The 22,234-nt window shown below is 40.9% G+C and overlaps 1 protein-coding gene across 1 annotated transcript in view; it reads left to right on the top strand.

Annotated features, from left to right (window-relative positions):
• LOC137620506 (glucoside xylosyltransferase 1-like) overlaps nucleotides 1–14,045 on the top strand; it is a 35,817-nt gene extending 21,772 nt beyond the window's left edge. Inside the window, exons 6-7 of the mRNA XM_068350690.1 lie at nucleotides 6–178; nucleotides 7,343–14,045. Of these exons, the coding sequence (XP_068206791.1) occupies nucleotides 6–178; nucleotides 7,343–7,480 (311 nt within the window). The 3' untranslated portion in view covers nucleotides 7,481–14,045. The remainder of the gene's footprint in view (nucleotides 1–5; nucleotides 179–7,342) is intronic.
• The last annotated feature ends 8,189 nt before the right edge of the window (nucleotides 14,046–22,234 follow it).

The raw sequence follows: 22,234 nt of genomic DNA, 5'->3' as shown, positions 1-22,234 counted from the left end.
TTCAGATAAACTCTATGTTTATGGTTGTGAATATAACCTCCGTCCTGATCACTGCATGTATATGAGTGTTTGTAAAGCGGCAGAGAAGAGAGGAATATATGTACTACATGGAAACAGAGGCACATTCCACAGTGATAAGCAGCCTGCCTTCAGAGCAGTGTACAGGGCATGGGAAGAGGTAAGGTCAACCATTAGTTATCTTCACATAAGTAAGTATATCTTAGATTTTAGCAATTTTTTTCTTGTTGAAGTTTCTGTTTATGAAAAGATTGGAATACAGTATAGATATAAGAAATATTTAAGGGTACCATTTTGTTACCGGGTTTGGTTATGTTAGATGCCGAAGGTAGTTTTAATCCAGGGATTTGTGGGTTTGAATCTTTCACAACAAAGATTTTCATCTGTTTCTCATCTCTATAATTAAGAAAAGCACACTGTTCTTATGCGGTTGTTTATATCATTAGATTTGTCTGTTCTCTACTGTGTACAGTATTGTAATTTTTGTTATTGGATAATGAGGCATTATTGGTTCCTTTCGCTGCCTCAGATCATGGGGCTATAGTAGATTGAACATTATAAATGATACTGATTGCTTTTTGACAAATATAGATTATCAATAGCACTGATACAAAATGTAAGGCATTAAAGCAGTGTAGATAGAAGAAAATCCTGGTAAGAACCTGAACAAGTTTTCTTATCTGTGTGGCAACACATGTACTTCTTGAGAGAAAGCAGGTTTAAGTGATTTGGGAAACGTAGATGGAGGGCGTTCGCAGTGAATGGTTCATTTACTTGGTTCCATTAATTTTCAAATTCCACACAGTCACAGTAGAAAGACAAAGGTGATGTCAATATGCTGCCAAGATGCTCTTAACTCTTCCACTACAAGTCACTCATGAAAAGAAATTGCTCAAGGCTTTGGCTTTAGTCCTCAACTAAATGCAGTCAATAAAAAAAATGTAAACAAACCAACCTTCAGTTAAACCAACAGTGTTACTCTACAAACAATCGTTACTCTAACCTTTCTCTCACTTGCTCTCCCTCTCACACTGAAGGATTTGGCAAACCAAAACGAAACACGTGATACCCCAAAAGAACACCGAAATATTGATCTTTCATTATACCAACTGCCTTAATTTTTTATCATGGAAAGTGATAACCAGATTTTGATTAATTTGGATAGCAGGTAAGTCTAATGTTGAGAGCATTGTTGAAGTTTACTCTCTTGAATTTTTTGTTGAAAGTATTGTAATTTTTCTTATGCATATGTGTAGCGGAACTATCAATATGAATCTGTAGACTCACGTAGGGTAGGATTACAAGGTTTACTGTGACTTGAGGGGTAATAAGTGAAGGACAAGACAATTTGAATAGTTTGATTATCAAGTTCGAATAGAACTAAGAAAATAGAAAATAAAGCATTGGTGTAAGCATAAGGGATGATACCAAGAATGTTTATTGCTGCCTGCAAAGCACCTACATCGTATGAAATTTTGTTGCTGTTCCTGCAACGAGAATATGCCTTGAATATGAAATTTAGATGACTAGTGGTTTAGACTATGAAGATTTGTTTTGAGTCTCTAGATCTTGTCCAGATTGAACAGATGTATATTGTGAGTTTTTAGTTACTATTTTTACTGTACTTAATACTTATTTGTTCCAACACGGAGTACTTACCTCGAACTACTTTCTTAGGAGTATCTGGGAGACTCCTCCCAACCGACCAGAATTTTGTGTAGTTTACCCTATTCCTGTTTTCTATGGGGTTAACCTCAGGCGGAGTGATACGCGCCCTGAGGCGCCCCGGGGTCGGAGAGCATGCTTGCTTAGGTCGTGCTCCTCAGTAAGTTTCTGGTCGCGACGTAATTACCATCTCGCCGCGCTCTCCTCTCCCAGTGCGTCCCTTTGTGTCCCCCGACCCTTTGTGTCTACCACACGTTACCCACGTGTTCATTCCCTATCCTTTTCCTCTGTGTCCCTGTGTCTCTTGGTGTCCTAGTGTTGCGTAATGGAGCATCCTCGCCGTTGCCCTGGGCCTGTGGCCGGAAAATCTTGTGGTGCGTTTCTTTCCAAGCCCGAAGTCGATTCCCACTCCCTGTGTTAGTCGTGTAGGGGCAAGGTATGTTCCCCTACAACTACGTGTCCGGAGTGCGAGTCTTGGACCGAGATTCAGTGGGTCCTCTACGGCACTAAAAAGAAGAAAGCTGCCAAGAAATCGCCCAAGAGGGCCAACGTTTCTTCGTCGTTGGTTTCGCCGGATGCCTCGTCGGAACGGGGCTCCCTTCCACCTTCCCCTACCCAGAGTAGGGGACAAGGTAAGTCCGTTGCGGGGAAGCGGCCCATTGCCCTTCCCCAAGAGTCTGAGATGTCTGTGGGGGATGATATTAGATCAGTTCAGGCATGTGTGGGGCCTGAGGGAGGGGCGGGAGTGTGTTCAGGAGACGAAGTCCTGGTGCCTACAGGGCCCGTCTCTGCGGAAGATCCTGTGTGGGGGAAGACGGGTGCAGCCTCTTCCCCTGCATCCTGGATGTGTGTTTCAGGTGCTTCAGCGACCGGGGGAGACGCCGAGAAGGCAGGCTCATCTAATTCGGACCCCGCCGCATGGGATCCACCAAGGACGCCCTTCAGGTCCCCCATGAGGTTAGAAGAGTTTGATGCTTGGTTCGACCGAAAGAAGGTTCCACGGTCTCCCCCGGCGCCCTCGTCAACGCTCCTGCCCCTCTTTCTTCAGCCCTCTTCGCCAGAGAACCGACGCGGAGTTCCCCCTGCGAATTTGGCCGACTCGGGAGATTCGGCGGACTCCCTCTACTCCTCATCGTCATCCTCTTCCTCGGATTCGTCTTCGTCGGAGGACGAAGGTCCAAAGTCCTCAAAGAGAAAGCGGGAGAAGTTCCGTTCTCGTTCCAGGCACAGCAGAAAGAGATCCAAGACCTCAAAGAAGAAGTCCAAGAGGAGTCGCTCTTCGAATGATAAGTGGGTGAGAATTACAGTAGCCCGGAGTGAGCTGTTTAAGGCTACCTCAGCTGCGGCCACTTCCGGTTGGCTCCCTAGAGCCTCATCTTCACCCTCGTGACCCTACTCCTCCAGCAGACCAGATCTCCGTCAGGGGACGTCGCATCAAGCCTCCCTAGACGACTCTAAGGCCACGAAGGCTCCCGCTCCTTAAGCCCAACGGAGGGAGGCGCTTCTCCGGACGGAAGGCTTGGCATCATCCGCGGCCACCTCGGCGATCTTCAGCGAGCACCAGGGGCGCCCTTTGTGCTTAAGAGGAGCCCACGGCCACGGGGCCCCCCGCGGGACAAGGTAAACCCATGACGGATACCTTCGTCCCAGCAGATTCGCCCATCCTGCGGCAGGCCTGTCAGTTGCGAGGCAGGAGAAGAAGCTACTCCCTTCCCGCGCTCCCCCTCCCACCATCGACGAGTCTTCTCCTCCCGCCATCGACGAGTCTTCTCGGGCGGAGGAGTTGTTAGCGGATGCCTTGGTAGAAGGAGGAGAGTGCTCATCAGATGACATCTCCTCTTATGGAAAGGTCTTGGCCCTCATCAGACGGCACCATAGGTTGGATGAGCCCAAGCCCTCAGCGGAACAAGCCTGGCTCTCAGGACTCAGCAGGCTCGTGGACAATCAGGTTCAACAGAGACCTTCCTGGGCGCTCCCCCTAGCACGAGACGTAAAACTAGGTATGGAGCACATAGACAAGTTCTTAGCCAGCCAAGCAGACGCCCCTAGGAGTCAGAGTGCCTCGAAGCTTCTTCCTGGCCTCAAGACCCAGAAACATTTTTACGTCGTGGGGGACCCCGCACAGAGTCGGCGGTCACCACATTGAACCAAGGGGCGGCGAAGGACAGGGCATCCTCGGCCCCAGTTTGTTTTTCCCCAACGGAGACCTCGATGATGGAAGACATGGCCCAGGATCTAGTCTACGTGTGTTCTTGGTTAGACTGGTGGGCTTGCACTCTGGTGGGCTTCCAGTCCTCATATGATCTCTCCCTGCCTGAGAACCAGTCCTTGCTGAGAGAGTTAATCAGTTCAGGGGGAAAAGCACTGAAGTTCCTTTCTTACCATTCTCTCTCCCAAGCCGCCAACTGGGTCCTGCGGAAGAGACACACCATCCTAAGCAAGTTAGTAAGGAAGTTACCCGACCGAGAAGCAAGGTTTCTGAGAAACTCCTCGGTGTGGGAAGAGTTGGTGTTTCCCCTCAAGTCGGTCGAAGAGACGATGGAGAGGGTCATAAAGATCTAACGAGCCAACCCAGGAGAGCCAAGGATTGGCAGAAGTTATTGGGCCATCTGGTGTCGCTAGAGAAGCTAGTCCCTCAGGGGAAACTCTAGCTCAGGGATGTTCAATGGAACTTGAAGGAACTGTGGTCCCCAGAGGAGCCCCCGCACAGGATAGTTCCAGTTTGCCCAGGAAAGATGGAAGTCCTACAGTGGTGGCACGACAGAGCGAACACCTTGAAGGGGATGCCCTTCACACTCGATCCTCCGGAGATGTTGTTATTCACCGACGCGTCGAAGGAGGGTTGGGGTGCGCACCTCCTCGACGAATCAACAAAAGGAAAGTTGTCCCTCGAGGAAGGGACCCTACACATAAACATTCTGGAGATGATAGCCGTCCAGAGAGCATGTTAAGAATTCGTACATCTCCTCCGAGGAAACACTGGCGTTGATGTGCGACAACGCCACGGTTGTGGCCTACGTAAAGAAACAAGGAGGACTAAAGTCAAAGGAGTTATGCACTCTATCGACAGAACTGCTGGAATGGGTGGCAAAGTAAGGGATCGAAATTACGGCCAGGTTCATCCCAGGAAAGAACGTTCTAGCAGACGGCCTCAGCAGGATAGGCCAAGTGATAGGCTCGGAGTGGACGCTACACCCAGGAGTAGCTCAGACAGTCATCCTGAAGTGGGGCTCACCAGTGGTAGACCTCTTTGCCACTCGTCTGAATACACAACTTCCCGTGTTCTGTTCTCCAGTTCCAGATCCAGCAGCAGTGTTCGAGGATGCCTTCCAACATCCTTGGGACAACCTTGACGTGTACGCCTTCCCACCCTTCGGAATGCTCAGGCAAGTGCTCAGCAGAGTGAGGAGGGCAACCAACCTACAGATGACTTTGGTAGCGCCTTTGTGGCCGGAGAGAGAATGGTTCGCAGACTTAAAGGAACTAGCTCTCCTTCCCCCTTGGCCCCTTCCAGACAAGCCAGACCTCCTCCGTCAACCTCACTTCCAGAGGTTTCACGAAATCCCCGGTCCCTCCGCCTACACGCGTGGAGGTTATCGAGCGGCTCCTGAAGAAGGAAGGGTACTCGTCGAGGACCACAACGAGGATGTCGGGTTACCTAAGGCGTTCCTCAGTCACAGTTTACCAAGCAAAGTGGGCTGTCTTTTCAAAATGGTGCACTGCCCGGAACATCAAGCCCCTGAGGGCTTCTATTCACGAGTTAGCCGATTTCCTGGTGTATCTTAGGGATGACGTAGGTACTTCTATCCCGGCTATCAAAGGGGTGCGTGCAGCATTAGGGCAGGTCTTCCTCCTAAAAGGCATTGACTTAGGGGCCTCCAGACAGATTTCAATGCTCATCAGGAGTTTTGAGCAGTCATGTCCCCCCCAGGCAACGAGGGTGCCACAGTGGGATGTAGCTAGAGTACTCAAAGCCCTGTCAGAACTGCCCTTCGAGCCCCTCAAAGACATCCTGGACAAAGAACTCACCCTCAAAACGGTCTTCCTATTAGCCCTGGCTTCGGCGAAGAGAGTTAGTGAGTTGCACGGGCTGTCATACGAAGTCTCACACTTGAAGGGGTGGCGAGAAGCTTCCTTTAAGTTCGTGCCTAGTTTTGTGGCCAAGACTCGGAACCCGTCATGTTGGGATCCTAGATTCGAGGGATTCTCGGTGCCAGCGATCCCTCGTTCAGACAACCCAAGGGACTTGCTTTTGTGCCCAGTTAGAGCAGTAAGGAAGTACTTGGAGAGGACATCCAGTCTCCGCCCTGCGATCAAGAGTTTGTTCGTCTCGACAGGACGAGTGAAGAAGCCAGTTTCCAAGAGTTCGATCTCCTTCTGGCTGCGTCAAGTGATCAAGAGGGCCTACGACACCTCAGGAACCCCTCTCTCAGGCAAGCCTAGGCCTCATGATATTAGGGGCCTTAGCACCTCGTTAGCCTTCGAGAAGAACATGGCAGTGGGCCAAATCCTGAAGGCAGGCACTTGGTCCAGACAATCCACTTTCACGGAGCACTACCTGAAGGATTGTTCGAGAAAATCTTTGGACGGTTTTGCCCTTGGTCCTGTCATTTCTGCACTTCATAAGATCTAAGGTCATAGCCCCGGGGAAGCCATGGGCAGTAAGTCCAAGAGACACAAGTTCCTTCCTTACCTTTTTCCCCCCTTTCTACCTTCCCCTGGTCCCTGATTACCTTCCCTGGAATGACTCAGAAGACCTTAACTACCATGGGATACGGCATCAGCAAGGAATGCGTCTCCGAGGCGGTTTTACAGAGGTAAGCCACTTAGATACTAAGTTAGTTTTTTGGGTAGTTTTCCCTATCTCGTGCGTTTTCTATCAGTGGTCAACGGAACCTAGCCTCCTATCTAGGTTCCCCCCCTTGTTGCTTCCAGCATTCCGGTCTCTGGTCCCTGCAGGACACTCCCACCTCCTAAAGTTTAAGTCTCCTAAGAAAGTAGTTCGAGGTAAGTACTCCGTGTTGGAACAAATCACAAATTTTTAAGTAATTTGTATTATTCCTAACATACTTACCTTGAACTACTTTCGGGTTATGGCCTGCCCATCCTACCCCGAGGGCTCTGCAGGGCTGAGGAGAACCTTTCCGACGAAACTTACTGAGGAGCACGACCTAAGCAAGCATGCTCTCCGACCCCGGGTTGCCTCAGGGCGCGTATCACTCCGCCTGAGGTTAACCCCATAGAAAATGGGAATAGGGTAAACTACACAAAATTCTGGTCGGTTGGGAGGAGTCTCCCTGATACTCCTAAGAAAGTAGTTCGAGGTAAGTATGTTAGGAAAAATACAAGTTACTTAAAAATTTGTGATTTACATTAAAACTAATAATGACATGTCCCAGTAAAAAATGGCTTTTTGAAATATGTAAAATTTCTATTGGTGAAATATGTAAGAATTCCTTAGGCGGCAGTTCTGCTTATTGCAATGATTGGTTGTGATCTGGATTTTGCTGAAGTAGCAATTATTCTAGTTGACTGACACCCCGCTTTATTGAAATAATGTTGCAAAGTAGTTCTCATATGAGGTAAAGGCATGATTAATATTAAGGTAATCTAATTCAACTCTAAAGAATTGAATTCTGAATGCCTGTTTGCTTTGCAGTACCATCTTGGAGAAGACTTGAGGCAGGAATTGTACTACCCCATGCAACGTTATCTCCTCAAGGTCTCCAATACCACGTGTGGTAAAATTTATAATGCGTTTTTAAAGAACATTGGATCGAGAGTAAGGTTAAGATGACAGGGATAGAATTAGAATCTTTCCAAAGTTTTATATAGATATATTTTGGTAAAGAATATGCAAATCTAGTGTGCTTCCAGTGTGACCTTTTATATTCTTGCGTTTATAGAGATCAAAACTAAACATTTTTTGTCTGGAGGGGACAATATTATTACTTATAATCTGAACGATTTATATTCTGAATACTAAATGGTAATCACTTTAAAACCATCTGGCCATCTTTTCTGTCTTCCGAGACCATTTTCCTTTAAGGTTTAGATATTCTCTCAACTTTTTTGATTATCAAGCAAATACTAATATGTTTTTGTAATATTTGTTTCTTTTTAAAACTATATCTTATCTCAGTTTATTAACCTGGTTGCTGCGCTGTAGGAAATGGACATCTAAGTTTGACTAAGAATTTTGAGGTATTTGTCAGACCTAGACTACCTCATTAGTTTTAGGATGTGATCTCATTCTGGGACTTTTGCTATTCTCAAGGGTTTGTTAGATTAGATATGGCAGTCTGATTTACAATGTCAAGGTTTTTTATAATGACCTGAATAATCCCATTATTTAAGAAATTTGAAATAACGTTTGTTGTGTGGGTTATCAGTTTTTAGCTTTGTTGCAATTATTGTGCTCGTATGAAATTTTCCTATGAAGTCTTAAGGAATCTTTCCATTCTCCTTTTTGATTGGTCCGCACTGCTATATTTTAATGCCAGGATTCTATGTTTTGTTTAAGGATATGTGTCCATAATTTAATTTTATTCCACTAAAAAAGTTAAAGGATTAGGTATGCCCTTTAAAAAAAACAATTAATAGGTGGTTCAGATGAACCATAATCTTGAAACACTTGACTCCTGTAGGGCTGGTCCAAAAGGTTTACCTTTGACACTTAAGATTCGAATTATGGATAAAGTGCAGTTCTTAATGCACATGCTTTCAAGTTAGCTTTTGCTAAAAAATAAAATCCAGAATTCTTAAAGAAGGTAGTATTGAGTAAAACTTTATATGGCTGATTACTTTGGATGTTTGTAGTTGCTTTATATATGAGTAACGGTAAACTAGTTTGAAGATATCTATGGAGTAATATCAATATTTGAGAGATATGGATGCATGATGGTTGGAATAATTTATAAAAGAAATTTAATTGTTGGATAATTTCTCTTGCTATATTGTTAGGTATATATTTCACAGGAGTGATTTTTGTTTATACCAACTACCATTTAGGTATGGTGTTAATTTAATGGCAAAGTTCAGATATAATCTTTGTAATATACTGTATTTCATCCATAGAATATCCAAGGATATTGAAGGTCCACTGATTTTTGTGATTTGCATATGAAATGTGAAGTAATAGATACAATAACTATTACAATTGGAATGTAGAGGAGAGAGAGAAAAAGGTTTTAAAATTTTTATGGAAATAGTTTATATGCAGCTCATCCTAGTCCTTTGCAAGCAATACAGTGTACTTCTTAGGGAACCAGAGTCTTAAAGGAGAAACTTTCATAGTAAGGTTAAGTTACCTTATTAGTCATTTGTAGGTACTTTTCTAGTAAAAAATCATAAATCATGTGTCATAGGTAGTCTAAAGAGTAGGTATCTAATTTTTAAGAACAAAATGTATTTTTTATACACCAATTATTTACGATTAGCTCTGTTCCTGTTCATAGCACATTCTTAAAAACTCCATTCCGGGTTCTAAAATGCTTAATCAGCTCGCTGGCAGCACTCCCCGTGCCCCTCATGGACCCAGGTCATCCAGACAGTCAGGAGTCTTGCTTTTCACGTACTCTGAACAGTTGGCTTGGGATATGGAGGGTGGTGGGAGGTCGAAACTTTTGTTATAAGAATATGGATTTGTTTTTCAGAGATCATTGTTTAGTGTTAATTTCAACTGAAATCTTTGTGAATGGTTAGACACGTCATGGTGGATGTGTAGGCAAAGGGAAAATGATCTGTAACCAGAGAGAAGGATCCACTGTTGTCCTGTCTTGCCAGATAAAGGTCCCAATAACTCTTAGTGGTAGTATCTCAACGGGTAGCTGACGCCCTTGGTTAACCTAGCTACTTAAGGGTATTAAACTTGAGTTTAAAGAGAAGTGTTTTTCACCTACCTCTGTTTAATGCTATATTTGCTGATCCTTTTTATTATAGTCCAGTTTGACTGCTTTAATTTTTCAGTTTGTCATTTCAGCCTAGATTTAAACTTAGCTTGTTTTTTTTATTTCCATCCCTTCACGATTAGATTGACATGCAGCAATTTTAAGTTGTTAACCAAGCATCACCTGTGATCTCAGTGCTATACTTTTCTTTGGTGTAGTCCATACTCATCATCATATTAAAATCAATCACGGTTTTAGTTTGTTATCAAATTCTGTCTCGAATTTGATACTGTTCAGCAGCTTTGATCCTCGACTTATAAAAATATTTAAAAATTACCTTCCTGAATTTTTCTCTATAATGTTATGCCTACCCTTAACATCCTATTATATCAGACTTTAACTCAGTACAGTATCACTTATGTACATCAAGTAAATACAAAAAGCACTGGAGAAGCGGAAAATCCTATGCCAGCTATACAAAATTAGTGAAAGTATCCTCGGACAAATTCCACAATCTTTTTACACGGGTAGGATTTAATGAGTATAATAATATTTTTCTGGTGAAATGATGAGCCAAAAGTTTTATGAAATTCAAAAGCCTTTTACCAATATACCAGAAATGTGGAAAGAGATTTGTTTCTGCTTGGAATCCCTGAGACTGTGAGGTGCATGTGCAATTCTGCTGGCTAGCTGATGATGATCATTTGAATGGGAAGGGATTGTCTAGGAATTTTAAAGCCAATGTCGGTTGTCTAACTATAAGGAATGAGTTTGTTATGAAAAAAATCTATTTTGTCTTTTACTGTGAGTAAGGTGTCTCATATTTCCATTGTCACAATAATCTATACCCATTTACTTTAGATAAGTTGTTAGAACTCAAGGTATTTAGTTTAAGCAATAATTATGTAGGTTTTTTCATTAGCAAAGCATAATTTGCTTTGTAAAATCACTCGGTATCTTTCAATTTTGAAAGCCACTTGGTAAAGATAGGTTTGGAGCAAGAACATGTTAAATAGCAGGGTTGTAACGGATTACTCCCTAGAGAGTAGAAGTTTAGTCTGGATCAAATAAATCCTAACACTTTAGTTTATTTTCCCATTCGCAGCCATCTGTGTCTTCTGAAGGTAATTCATTTTGTCCCTTTAAAGTGTCAATTGTAGGGGAGCTAAAACATGGAAAAAAAGGTCACAGCTAAAGTTTAAAAGAAATTATCACAATATGTAATAGTGTAAGATTTTAACTTACAATATAATTGTACAAGAAACATTGTGGGAACTATAGTTTTAGTTTTTTGTTAGTAATGAGCACACATCAGTTTATTTCTTAAAATTGGACACTCGGATTTTAGCTGTGGTCTCTTTGAGATAGGTATGAAACACTTTTGACTTGTTCGCTCTTGTTTATCCAGGGAACTGTTAGGCGATTGTTAAATTTTGTATGTGGGCTGCAATGCATAGAGGATAGCACTAGGAATATATAACTTCCTTTATAAGACATTCTCTTGAAAGGTTGCCTTTTCTATGTAAACATGCGAGTGTTTTCTCTTACTAATGGTCAACCCATTTTCACTTCATTGGTATTAACCCTTTTACCCTCAGGCTATTTGGAAATTTCCAACCCTTAACCCCCAGGGGTTATTTTTTTTCAAGCACATTTTGGATTATATTTTTTTTAAATTGCTCTAACAGCCTTAATTTTCATCATAGAGAGGTCAGGTTGGTCTCATTCTCTTGGAAAATGCCTGAAGTTTCTCAAAAAATTGTCAAAAATATGCAAACAAAATTTAAATGGCAGTTTTTTGCATGGACGTACCGGTACGTTCAGGGGGGGGGGTTAAAGGGATGAGTTTTGTGAAACGTACCAGTACGTCCTTTTGGGGTAAAAGGGTCAATATGATTCCATCTCAAATACAACAAATTCCCAAATGCTTTTGCTTAAAGCCTTCTTGAAGGTTATATGGTAAAATGTATATTGCAGATTTTTCTGAGATACATTGATTTCCCCTGTAGGGTACAGTAACTGTTTTAACTCCCCTTCTTTATGGAGGTGTAGAATTTATGCTAATGATTTAGGTTTCGTAAAGCATATTGTCATTAATTATTTATATATGTGTACTGTATTAATTTTAAAACATTTAACATACAATTAGTTCCTCTTTACATAAAAGTGCCATATTTGTCAGGTATAAGAGTTTTATGTAAAGGTGATATATTGAACAACGACAAGTCATGTAAACTAAGTACTTTGTACAAATTTGCAAACTATTTAATATACTAGTACTGCATTGAACTTTCTGAAAGCTTTATCCTGTTACTAATGCTTTCATTATTTTATGATGACTGGGCAGCTATTAATTCCTTACTTTTCTATGAGTGTATGTTCCCAAAAGGTAATTAATGCAATGGGGATTAGGTAACATGTATGTTTTATATATTGATAAGCATCTTTGTGATGTAAAGATTTGATTTTAATGCTGCAGGTGGTGTTATAAGGTTATGCTGTAAGGAATATATAATGGGAGTTTAATATTGTTCATAATATATTTTCATAATTGAAGAACTTTCACAGGTTATCTCATTGGTTTAGAGTTGCAGTATTGTAAAAGTATATTTTTCATATTTGTAAAAGAATATTGTAAGTGTATTATCGTAGCATTTAGGTAAGACTGCGAGAATATTTTGTAAAAGATGGCTAGTACAGTGGTAACGTGTTTGCCTCGCATTCGCCTGGCAAGAGATCGATCCCCGCCCAGGGCCGTGAGTTTAAGCTGTTTACTGGGGAGGCTACTGCTGTGGTAGGGCACGACAGTTGGGGGTTGAGCTTGCCCGGCTGACGTTCTGGTGAGCATCTATTCTGATGGAACTGGAACTGAAACCAGACACCTTTAACCTTTAACTTCCCCTTGTAGGAGGTATTCTGTTTTGCTAATCACTCCTCTTGAAGAGGGAGTACCATCGACTACAGTGTCTCAATGTTATACCCCAGAGCTCATCTTTTATTTACTTTTGGATGAGAATTTGAAAGATGTTAGACTGATATATATGAAGAGACCAAAATGAGGGAATGAATAAAAGCAGAAATGATATTGTTGGGATCAAAGGAATTCTGCAAAGAACCTTTACTATTATCTACTGTTAAGTAAAACTCACTAGCACTTTTGAACTAACTAGTTATAGTTAAGTAATTTTCTTAAAGAAGTTTCGTATTATCATTTCTTGCTAAGTTACAACCCTTATAGCATGATGCTATAAGCCCAAGGGCTCCAACAGGGAAAAATAGCCCAGTGAGGAAAGGAAATAAGGAAATAAACTCAAGAGAAGTTTAAAAACAATATATACTATACTTTGCTTACAACAATATATACTATACTTAGCATACATGTATCGTTAGGTATTTGAAAGTTTTTTTTTCCCTTGAAGGCCAATCATATTGACAAAATTGGCATCTGAAGCCTTCATGCTGTTGTAGTATTTTGATTTTTTGTTCTTATTAGCTTTTATCCTGTCCAAGAAAGGTAAATTGCCTGGTCCTGTGAAAACTCTTGACCTATTATGGGATTATTTTGTTGACTTTTCACAATGGTGGATGAACGATGTTAAACTTCGGGTAAGATGAAGTTTTCGAAGGTTCACAATAATTTTTATCATTGATGGGAAGATATCTGCAATTTTAACATTTCAAACTTATGATATAAACATTCCAAGTTGGTGAAAAATGCATTCCAATCCGAGAGTATTTTTCTTCCATACAGATTCCAAATTTATGATGATTTTGAAATTAGTTATGATTAATGCTCTTCAGCTATATTTTTTATCCCATGGGAAATTTATTTTTTATTTTGAATTAGGGAAAGGTTTTATTTTAGAAAGAATTTTATTCAGAATAACCAACTTTCTTAATGTGGTTAAATGGTCCTTTGTAGCCATTTATACTAATTAATCAATGACCACATGTTTTTAACGGTGAAACATTCCTGCTTATCTGGGTTGATTAGAAGCAATAATTTGGTAATACAATTACCAAACACGTTAGGAAAAAGTGATGCTATTGGAATATTAGGGTGCATAGGAAAAGGCTTTGGCTTGCCATTTTAAAGAAAAAGAAAATCTGTCATCCCGAGATAGATTCCTTCACAAAAAAGATGAACAAATGTCCAGAAAGCGTGAATTAATTTATTCAGGTAGCGATGATAAATGTTCAAGAGAAATATTCCCGGTAAAATTCTCACGGAGGGAGGGTCTCCCATCAAGCAGTAACCCCACCCCCCTCTTATTCCTCTCTCGTCTCCCTCTCCTCTTGTCTCCCTCATACAAGTCATGACTGCCCTCAAAGTTGAAGGGCAAATTGATTTGTGAATACAGTACTTGTGAATTACTAGTTTTATTAATTTCTAATGTTCAGGGTTATAAGTTGTTCAATTCTGATGTAATGGTTATAAACTGTTTAATTCTGATGTAGGGTATTATATTTTTCAATTCTGATGGAAAGGTTGTAAATTGTTCAATAATTAGCATTACAAACATTCAATCATTTATAAATACAAACTTTTAAAAATGAGTATATAAGTTTATTATGAAGTTGTAAAATGTATCGACTGGATTTCCTTTATTTCTTATGGATCTTGTGGATAATTTTCTTTTAGTTTGTGGTCTTCCTCCCAGAACAATTTAAACTAATTAACCGAGGTACTATTGTGTTTATGTAGCTGAAAGTTGGGTTGTTCTTTTTAGATGAGTGAGTTGTTTATTTTTTTTAGTGAGCAAAATAATTTATGTATGAATATTATTTTTAATTAGAGATAAGACATTTTTTGCTGCCATAATACGTACGTTTAAGCGCCTCTTGTCTAGGTCATTACCCATTAGGTATTAGGTACACTGACATGAATATGTTGTGTACAATCATATAATTAACGGTTTAGACTTTGTGGTAAATGTGCAAGGAATGTTATAGCCTTCTTCCAAAGTACTATAAGAAGCTGTGGTCATTAGAATTTAGAAAAAAACAAGTAAAGGAAATACAGTACAATGATAAGAATAAACATATTTTCAAAGAAACTGATGATATGAAGAATGTTATGAAAGTGTTGTTAGAAGTAAGAAAGAAGGCATAATAAAGGTTGCTATAAGAATTTAAGTTGAAACCTTGGTTGTGTTGATATAATTTTTTATTTTATTTTTTGTATATAAATTCATCTCTTACTAAGTCAGCTTTTGGGTTATTTTGGGCTACCTCTTATATTTCATTTGATTGTAGTTAAAATATGTATACCCAACATTATTTCCTTATGGGCTGAAATTTTTTATTTTTTAGTTGGTAGGAGAGGTGTTTTACTATTTTTATCAGGTCTAGTCATTTCGGTGCAAGTTGCAATGAATCGCAATCCCATGTGTATTTCTTTTCATTGTCAGACTTTTGGTTTTATTTTTTTTTAAATTGTTTCATAGGGTGCTGCTCATTTATATATTTACAAAACAAAGTGGTACAGTACTCCTATTTCTAAATTATATGGTTACTTCTTTAAATTGTAATTTATGATTAAAGGAAGGATTTGATCTTTGTTTTATTTACCTTGACCAAAAATTAAAGTGGGCCACACTTGATATAGGAAGTCTTTTATCCCCTTCCTGAAATTAGAACAGCCTCTAAAATTTAATGAAGTAGTTGTAACTGTTAACAGTCGGTTCAGGGAAAAGCCCCACCATCCTGTTATTCAGCAAAGGTAGCAATTTTGAATTTGGCTGTAATGAATACTGACGTAGCGTTGTTGCCTTTGGCAGTTTCTTTTGGCTATTAATTTTTTCTCTTTCCAGAGTGTAAATTGAGATGAAAACAGAAATGTGATTGTACCAAGGAAAAGCCGGAAGAAAATGTGGTAGATTACGTCAAAACCTGCAATTGATATCCATCTTCTTGTGCTTTTTTAAGTAAGCATGAATTTGTGATGAGTGCAAGTCATGGCTGCCTCTGCAGTGGGAAGAGTTTACCAAGAAGAAATAGAAGCTAAGAAGGACTGATGCTGAAAAGACGCAATAGCTCATTATTTTCTTCTGGTGAGTCGACCTCCTGCATCTTCCTATGAGTTCCTCTCGGGCTGGGTCCTCGGAAGGAATTTATACGGGGAAAGGTATTTTGGCTTGCCCTCGTGACTGTCCATGGCAAAAGCTGAAGTATTCCCCTAGGAAAGGGAATACTTCTCCGTCTTGTCCTCTAGTTATTGTGCCAAGTAACAACAATGACCTGAACCTGAGAAAGTTGCAGCCTTCCTTGGGCATTGCAGGTGTTCCAGCTTTGGGGGGAACTGCCTGAGGTTTTGGCCACCATCAAGACTGAGACTGCCCTGTGGTAACAATCCAGACTCCTAATACTGTACAGTACACCTATGGAGGTGCTGGAGGAGGTGGTACCTGGTGATGTGCTTTCGACCGCTGTAGGAGAAGATCTAGTGGCCTGTTCCTCTGTTGGAGCTCTTTGTTGATCCCCTAAACCTTGACCCTGAAGAAGGCCAGCAAGAAGCAGCAGCATGTGTAATCTTCCTCCTCTTCCAGTTCTTCATAGTCTTCATTTTTGTCAGTGTTCTGACACTGCTGATGCTTAGAAATAATGAACTCTTTGAAGATGTCCAAAAAGACCAATCGGTAGGAGTCTTGTGAGAATCTGACCAATTTTTCTCCTCATACACAAGAGATATGGTGCGGTATTGAGAACCAACTCTGCCAGGGAAGGTGAATTGGAACACAGTACAGAACTCCTTGGACTTGAATCGGATGGAGCATGCTTACTGTCGTTCAAGATGAAGAGTGCCAATCTTCTACTCTTTCTGGACACTAGGAACGCCATAGGTTGTCTCCCCAGAAAGAATACGATCCAAGGAAAAGTGTTCCCATCACAGGACAGATTGCAGAGGTTGAGGAAAGTCCCAATGCTCCTCTTGATACAGGAATCTCTCGCAGCACAGATCTGTCAGAGACTGCTCAGGTATGTCATCCTTTTTTTTTTTTTTTTTAGGTATCACTGCTAAGGAAAATGACCGATAATGCTGACGACCTGCCTCTGTGTCCTATAAGGGCAGTGAGGCTCTACATAGAATGAATGCGATCATGCAGACCACACTTACATAATCTCTTTGTTAGCATAGGGAGGACAATAATTCTCAAGAAACACCATCTTGTGTCTTTGTGAGGACATTAGTAGAGGCTACAGACAACAAGGAGCCTTACTTGCTCCTAGAGGTCATTTAGTGAGAGGAATTGGCACTACGTTAGCCTTCAGAAAGAACCATTATGTCCAAGTATCGAAGGCTGGTGTCTGGAAGAGACAGACCACCTTCACGGCACTATCTTAGGGTTGTGCATGCACGTCTCGGGATACATTTTCCATATGCCCTGTGTGGGCTGCCCAGCAAGTGGTGTAGCGAGCCCGCTCCTTATCAGGACATTGAAGCAGTGTCTAAGATAGCATTTACATCATGTATTTTAGGTTCAAGAGTTAAAATGACTAGCCTTTTTTTGTCTTCGCTTCTTTCCCTCTCTTGGGATCGGTAGGTGAAACGTTATTTGGAGCTGGAATAGACACTGATGCAGGTGAGCATACTACTGACGGGTAGTCGATTTACTAAAGTAAAAGTGTAGAATCCTCTCACCCCTATCAAGAAAGAGTGTGACATAAGGTAAACCCAGTGAGCCTTAACAAGAACTTTGTTCCCATTAAAGGTAGGTTCTTGTATGAAAAAACTAAACCCAGGTCAATGAACCTTGGGTCACACGATGAAAGGATCCTTTGGTCTGATGTTCTCTCCAGACTGAGCATTGTGATCTTGGGTTGTTAACTAGCCAGTTGGTAGAACAGGACTTTCTCCCTCCTAAGGGTGACTTCCCTACTAAAGGACAAGGGTTTTATTTGAGTAGGAACAAATTACAAAATTCAAAAAGTAATTATATTTTTCTGAGCTGTACAAAGTCGTTTAGGTTTCACTTCCGGCCACATTCACCCCACAAGTCTGGGCAAAATTGGAATGGAGGCTCAGAACGTTGTCAGATCCGGACCACCAGTGATACTGGGTGGCAGTTGTCAGAATCTCGATAATTCTTCCTTGGCTGTCAACCGCTGTCACCAGAATCTACCCCTCCTAAAGGACTTAGATTTGTATATCTAGGAAATGCAAATTACTTTTGAAATTGTTATTTTAATAAATTCTTTTTTTTTTATCAGACTATTGTTATAAATTTATCTTGGGATAAACCATTTTTTATTGCATTGTCTTACATGATTTGTAAAAAGATCACTTAAGGTAATGAATATTCAACATTACTGTATGGCTGGATAATCTCGCCTCTTGGTAATAATGATTATCATCATAATATTAGGTACAGTAGTTTAACCAGACTATAGAGTCTGGATTTCTGACTCGTACAGCTGGGCAGGCATTAGGAGAGTGAGCTTAGTTTGGTTAAATGCACGAATTATGCAAAAATTTGAATATGTTAGATGACTATGTAGGCATTGAACAAAAGAGAATACTATTGAAGCAGCCAAAGCTAAAGCTACAATTGCTATATCTAGATAAAAAAGTACTTGTTCCTATCAGCAGTGATTACTACCTAAAATTCACCATATTAGGTAAATGTCAGGCATCACATAATGATGAAAACTGGTTTTGTTACATTGCAGTAAATGAAGATTTGGATACTTCTGAATGTATAGTGTAATGTGGATCTTAAGTCGTATGTTCTTTTGTATGTTTCTTATTGTGGTCATTGGTAAATGCATGTACAGGTATTTGTATAGATATTAAAAATTTGTATAGACATAGTTTATCCATAATTCAAGTAGAGAAATTCTAGAGTTTGAGTGTTATATTTTCAATTTATTAGTAAAAATGTTGTTAGGTCTAGGTAAAAAGGGTAGTAGTGGATTGTTGTTTATAAAAATATTGCTTTTAAAGGTCACTTTTGATGGGATTTTTTTATTTGGAGACTAACTGAGTTATCTAGTGCAGAGAATTTGATCCAATTTAATACTGCATAGGTGCTGATACATAAATTTTCTTTCCACAGTGTAAAGCAGTAAGGAAAGTTGCTTTGTATACTGAATGCCACTTCCCAGTGTTGTGTGTGACTTATTTTATCAGATTTAATGCATCTTTGCTCAAATATGTATTAAAGATTAAAGTATAGATTTTACTGTATAACTGAAAGGGATCACAATGTTTTTACTTTTTAATCCAGTCCTAATCTATTTTTACTATCAAATATATTTGTAAAGTATGGCTGCTCTAGTTTTTTCAACAGATTGCTGAAAGCCTACTAATGAGACTGCAGACTACACAAGTGATGTCAGTGTTGAGAATCTTGCCAAGAAAAAGGTTTGTAATTTACTAAATGACTATGTTTAATAGATAGATATGCAAATCAATCAAGCTAAATATTGTGTGGGTTGACCCTCGCATATTTGTTCCTATAATTATACAAACATCTCATCCTTTTACACCCATTGAATCGTTAAAAAGTTAGTTGGTTAAAAACAGGTGGCATGGAGGGAAGCCCCATCCCCCCACTTGTCACAAAATAGCCACTTTCTTTGACAGCAATAGGTCCACATGCACTTTTGCGATCTTCTTTCTTGTGTTGGATCTTCTCTTACTTTTGTTTTGGTAAGTGTAGGCTTTTTTATTTTTGTGAGCACTTTTTCTTTTAAGCGGAAGTGTGTGAAAAGGTAAAGTTCTGAAGTGAAATTTGTTCCTATGAGGATACGAAGTTTCGAAACCCCATGTGTTGTGTACCTTAATGGTGTGACTGTTACGAGCCCCATACCCCCTTTGAAGTGTTACTCTCAATCAGCCATACAATGCACAGTGTAGCTTGTCTTGCTTGTGGTAGTTTTTCTGTCTTGGGAGGGAGTTATCCTTTAGGACTGAGTATCGCTTGCACTTTGGGGCCTGATGGTAAAAATTATTTGTCATTCCAAAGAGGAGATTGTACCGCTTGGTATAGGTCCTGTGCGCTGCCAATTTTGCTGTGTCCGTCAATGACTGGTCTCTGCTCTGAGGTTCTTAGCGTAGAACCAGGCCGATCATACCCGTTCATCAGAGGGAGGGTACACTACCTCTCTTATGCTCTCATGCCAGGGATTGTTAACAGACATGGAACTAGATCATTCTTGTTCCAATTCGTGGTCTGCCTCCCGATTGTAGGTACTAGGGCTCATTCTGATTTGAGTATTTGTGTTTTAAGGAGAGTAAACAAAACCAATACTGGTTGGCAAGCGCATATCTCTGGCCTTTAAATACTATCAACTGATTGATGGTTGTCATGGTAGCACCTTTAAGGCACATACAACAGTTGCTCTATGGTCTGGATAGATGCTGGGTTGGACTACTCCTCTACCTCTCAGGAGGGTAATGTAATGAGGTAGTGGTAGAAGGGGATACTGTGTATCAGTACTCCTTCATCCACCGTGGAGCACCTCTCAGGGGCTCTGATCTTCTGAGGGAGACTGTGACCAAATTTTCATGTGCAACTATGCCATTAGGCTTGGGTGTGAGAAAGATCCTGGCCTTCTCCAAGTCCCAACAATGACTGTCAGCAGCAGCCTCCTCTAGAATGGGTTGGTCCTTGCTACACCCATCCTTGCTTCTCCCAGGCTCATTCCATGAGAGGTGTTAGGAGGAAGAAGGGATGGGAGCAACACAGCTGTGTCCTCCTGCTGTTCGTAGAGGGATGTCTTGGCTATTTTCTCCCTTTAACATCCCAGTCCTTTCCATACCTTCCCGGTTCCATCTCTGTACATGCGACAGAGGTGGAATGATACTGGATTTTTGTGCTGGAAGTCTTGTATTACCTTCTCTGTACTTTTTGGTCGGCTCTTCGCAGGAATGGAGCACGAGCCCATACTCCTCTCAAGTTAACTGGTACTTGACAGGAAGTTTTCAATTGGAACTTTTGCACCATACTAGATTTCCAGAGGAAGACTTCATGCTTTTGGTTACTCAAGAGGCAAGTTTTAGCTGAGTGTTAAGCTTGTGCTACTTGAAATGACCTCTTCATTGTCTTTCCAGAATAAAATTTAAATTACACCTCCCTCTTAAAGACCTTGGGATTGTGTTTGAGGTGAGTCTGTTCTCACGCTCAGGCAAAGGATGAATACCTGGGAATTTGCTTTGACTGGGAATTTTGCCTTGTACTTGTAGTAGGACACTCAAGAGAAGTATTACCTGTTTCTGATCAGTAGGAATCGCTGAACTACTCATGGTATCAAGGAATAATTGCTGTCAAGGGGGGAGAAATTAGTTTACTCCCTCTTTCTCCTCTACCAACTCCTTCCCCTTCATATTCTCTCCTTCAGATACTTCTTAGAAAGAAGAAAAATCGGTAGCAATCGTGCAGGCTTTCCGCAGAAAGTTCCTTGGTAATTCTAGCGTGTGCTCTTCTTCGGGAGGATGTGACAGGTCTTATCCACTTTCCGTTTACCTTAAGGGTTTGGTCAGGTGGATCTATGGGCCAGGTGAAGGTGAATTTTTGTTTGTACATTCATCATTCCTTTCGGGACAAAAGAAATGCTGTAGCCCTTAGGAAGCTGCTCTCCCTCTTCCAGAGGGCGTATCCTTATCCTGGTACCTTCAGGGTTGGTCAAACAGGTATGAGTCCAAAATGATGGTTTTTTTCTAGGACTGCTTGCAGGTAAATGGTCTTGTTCGGGACCCAACACTAATTCTATAGGAAGAGTATCCTTGCTCTTAAAGGGCCTATTTCTTCCATCAGGAGGTTGTAATGGAGCTCCCCTGCTGACTAGTTTCTTCAGAATTTGTCCAGTGGAGTGAGAGTGCAGTGTGATTTGCAGATCAAGAGGTCCGGGGGTGGAAGGGTCTTTGTGTGTGTACAGTACTGCTAATCTGTAGAGGGCTTCATAGGGATCTTTCCCAAGAGACTGTCTTTCTTCTCTGCATTAACAAGTGAATGGGAGATTTCCAGGCTCTTTATTATGTCAAACTTTTGAGGGATGGGAGTTCTGTCTCCTTCTTTTTCTCAAAGACTGTTTGATATAAACTATGTAAAAGTCTGTCTCAAACAGGACCTTCTCAATCCTATCTGTGCATGTAAGTTGACAGAAAGTTACTTGGTGTCACATCAGGGCACTGCAGTGTTACTTGAAGAAAACTTGATAACTTACATGCAAGTTTTGCAAAATTTCTCATTAACACCAACAGGAGCAAGGAGGAAGTGTCAACATTGTTCTTTCTAGCTTGTTTAAGCTGCTTACGTACAGGTGCAACATGGTCAGTGTGTATCTCTATCTCAAGTAAAAGCTCGCAAACAGTCCTGTCAGTACTCTTTTGGTTTACCTGTCGGCCTACTTGGGGCTGGAGGTGGTTCTGAATGTGTTAGACTACTTTTGCCTCTCTTTTAACTCCAGGAAGTTTCTCACAGACCCTCACTCTTTTTTTTCCTTTGGTATTGAGGTGGCTGCTCATTAGTTGCGTAGTACCTAAAGTTCCCTCTAAGGTACTTAATTTGGTATAAGTCTCTAGGAGGTAGAATGACCGTTACACGCTGGTTGGACTTCTGATGCTGCTAAGATGCACGATTGAGACCTTTTTCGCAGACTAGGCTTGCCTAGAAGCAACTCCTCCTGGCAAGGGGGAGAACTGGTTAATGTCTTACCAA

The sequence above is a fragment of the Palaemon carinicauda genome, chromosome 27 (genome assembly GCF_036898095.1).
Source record: "Palaemon carinicauda isolate YSFRI2023 chromosome 27, ASM3689809v2, whole genome shotgun sequence".
Classification (NCBI taxonomy): domain Eukaryota; kingdom Metazoa; phylum Arthropoda; class Malacostraca; order Decapoda; family Palaemonidae; genus Palaemon; species Palaemon carinicauda.
The sequence above is the reverse complement of the archived record's forward strand: the minus strand, read 5'-3'. Positions and strand labels throughout refer to the sequence as shown.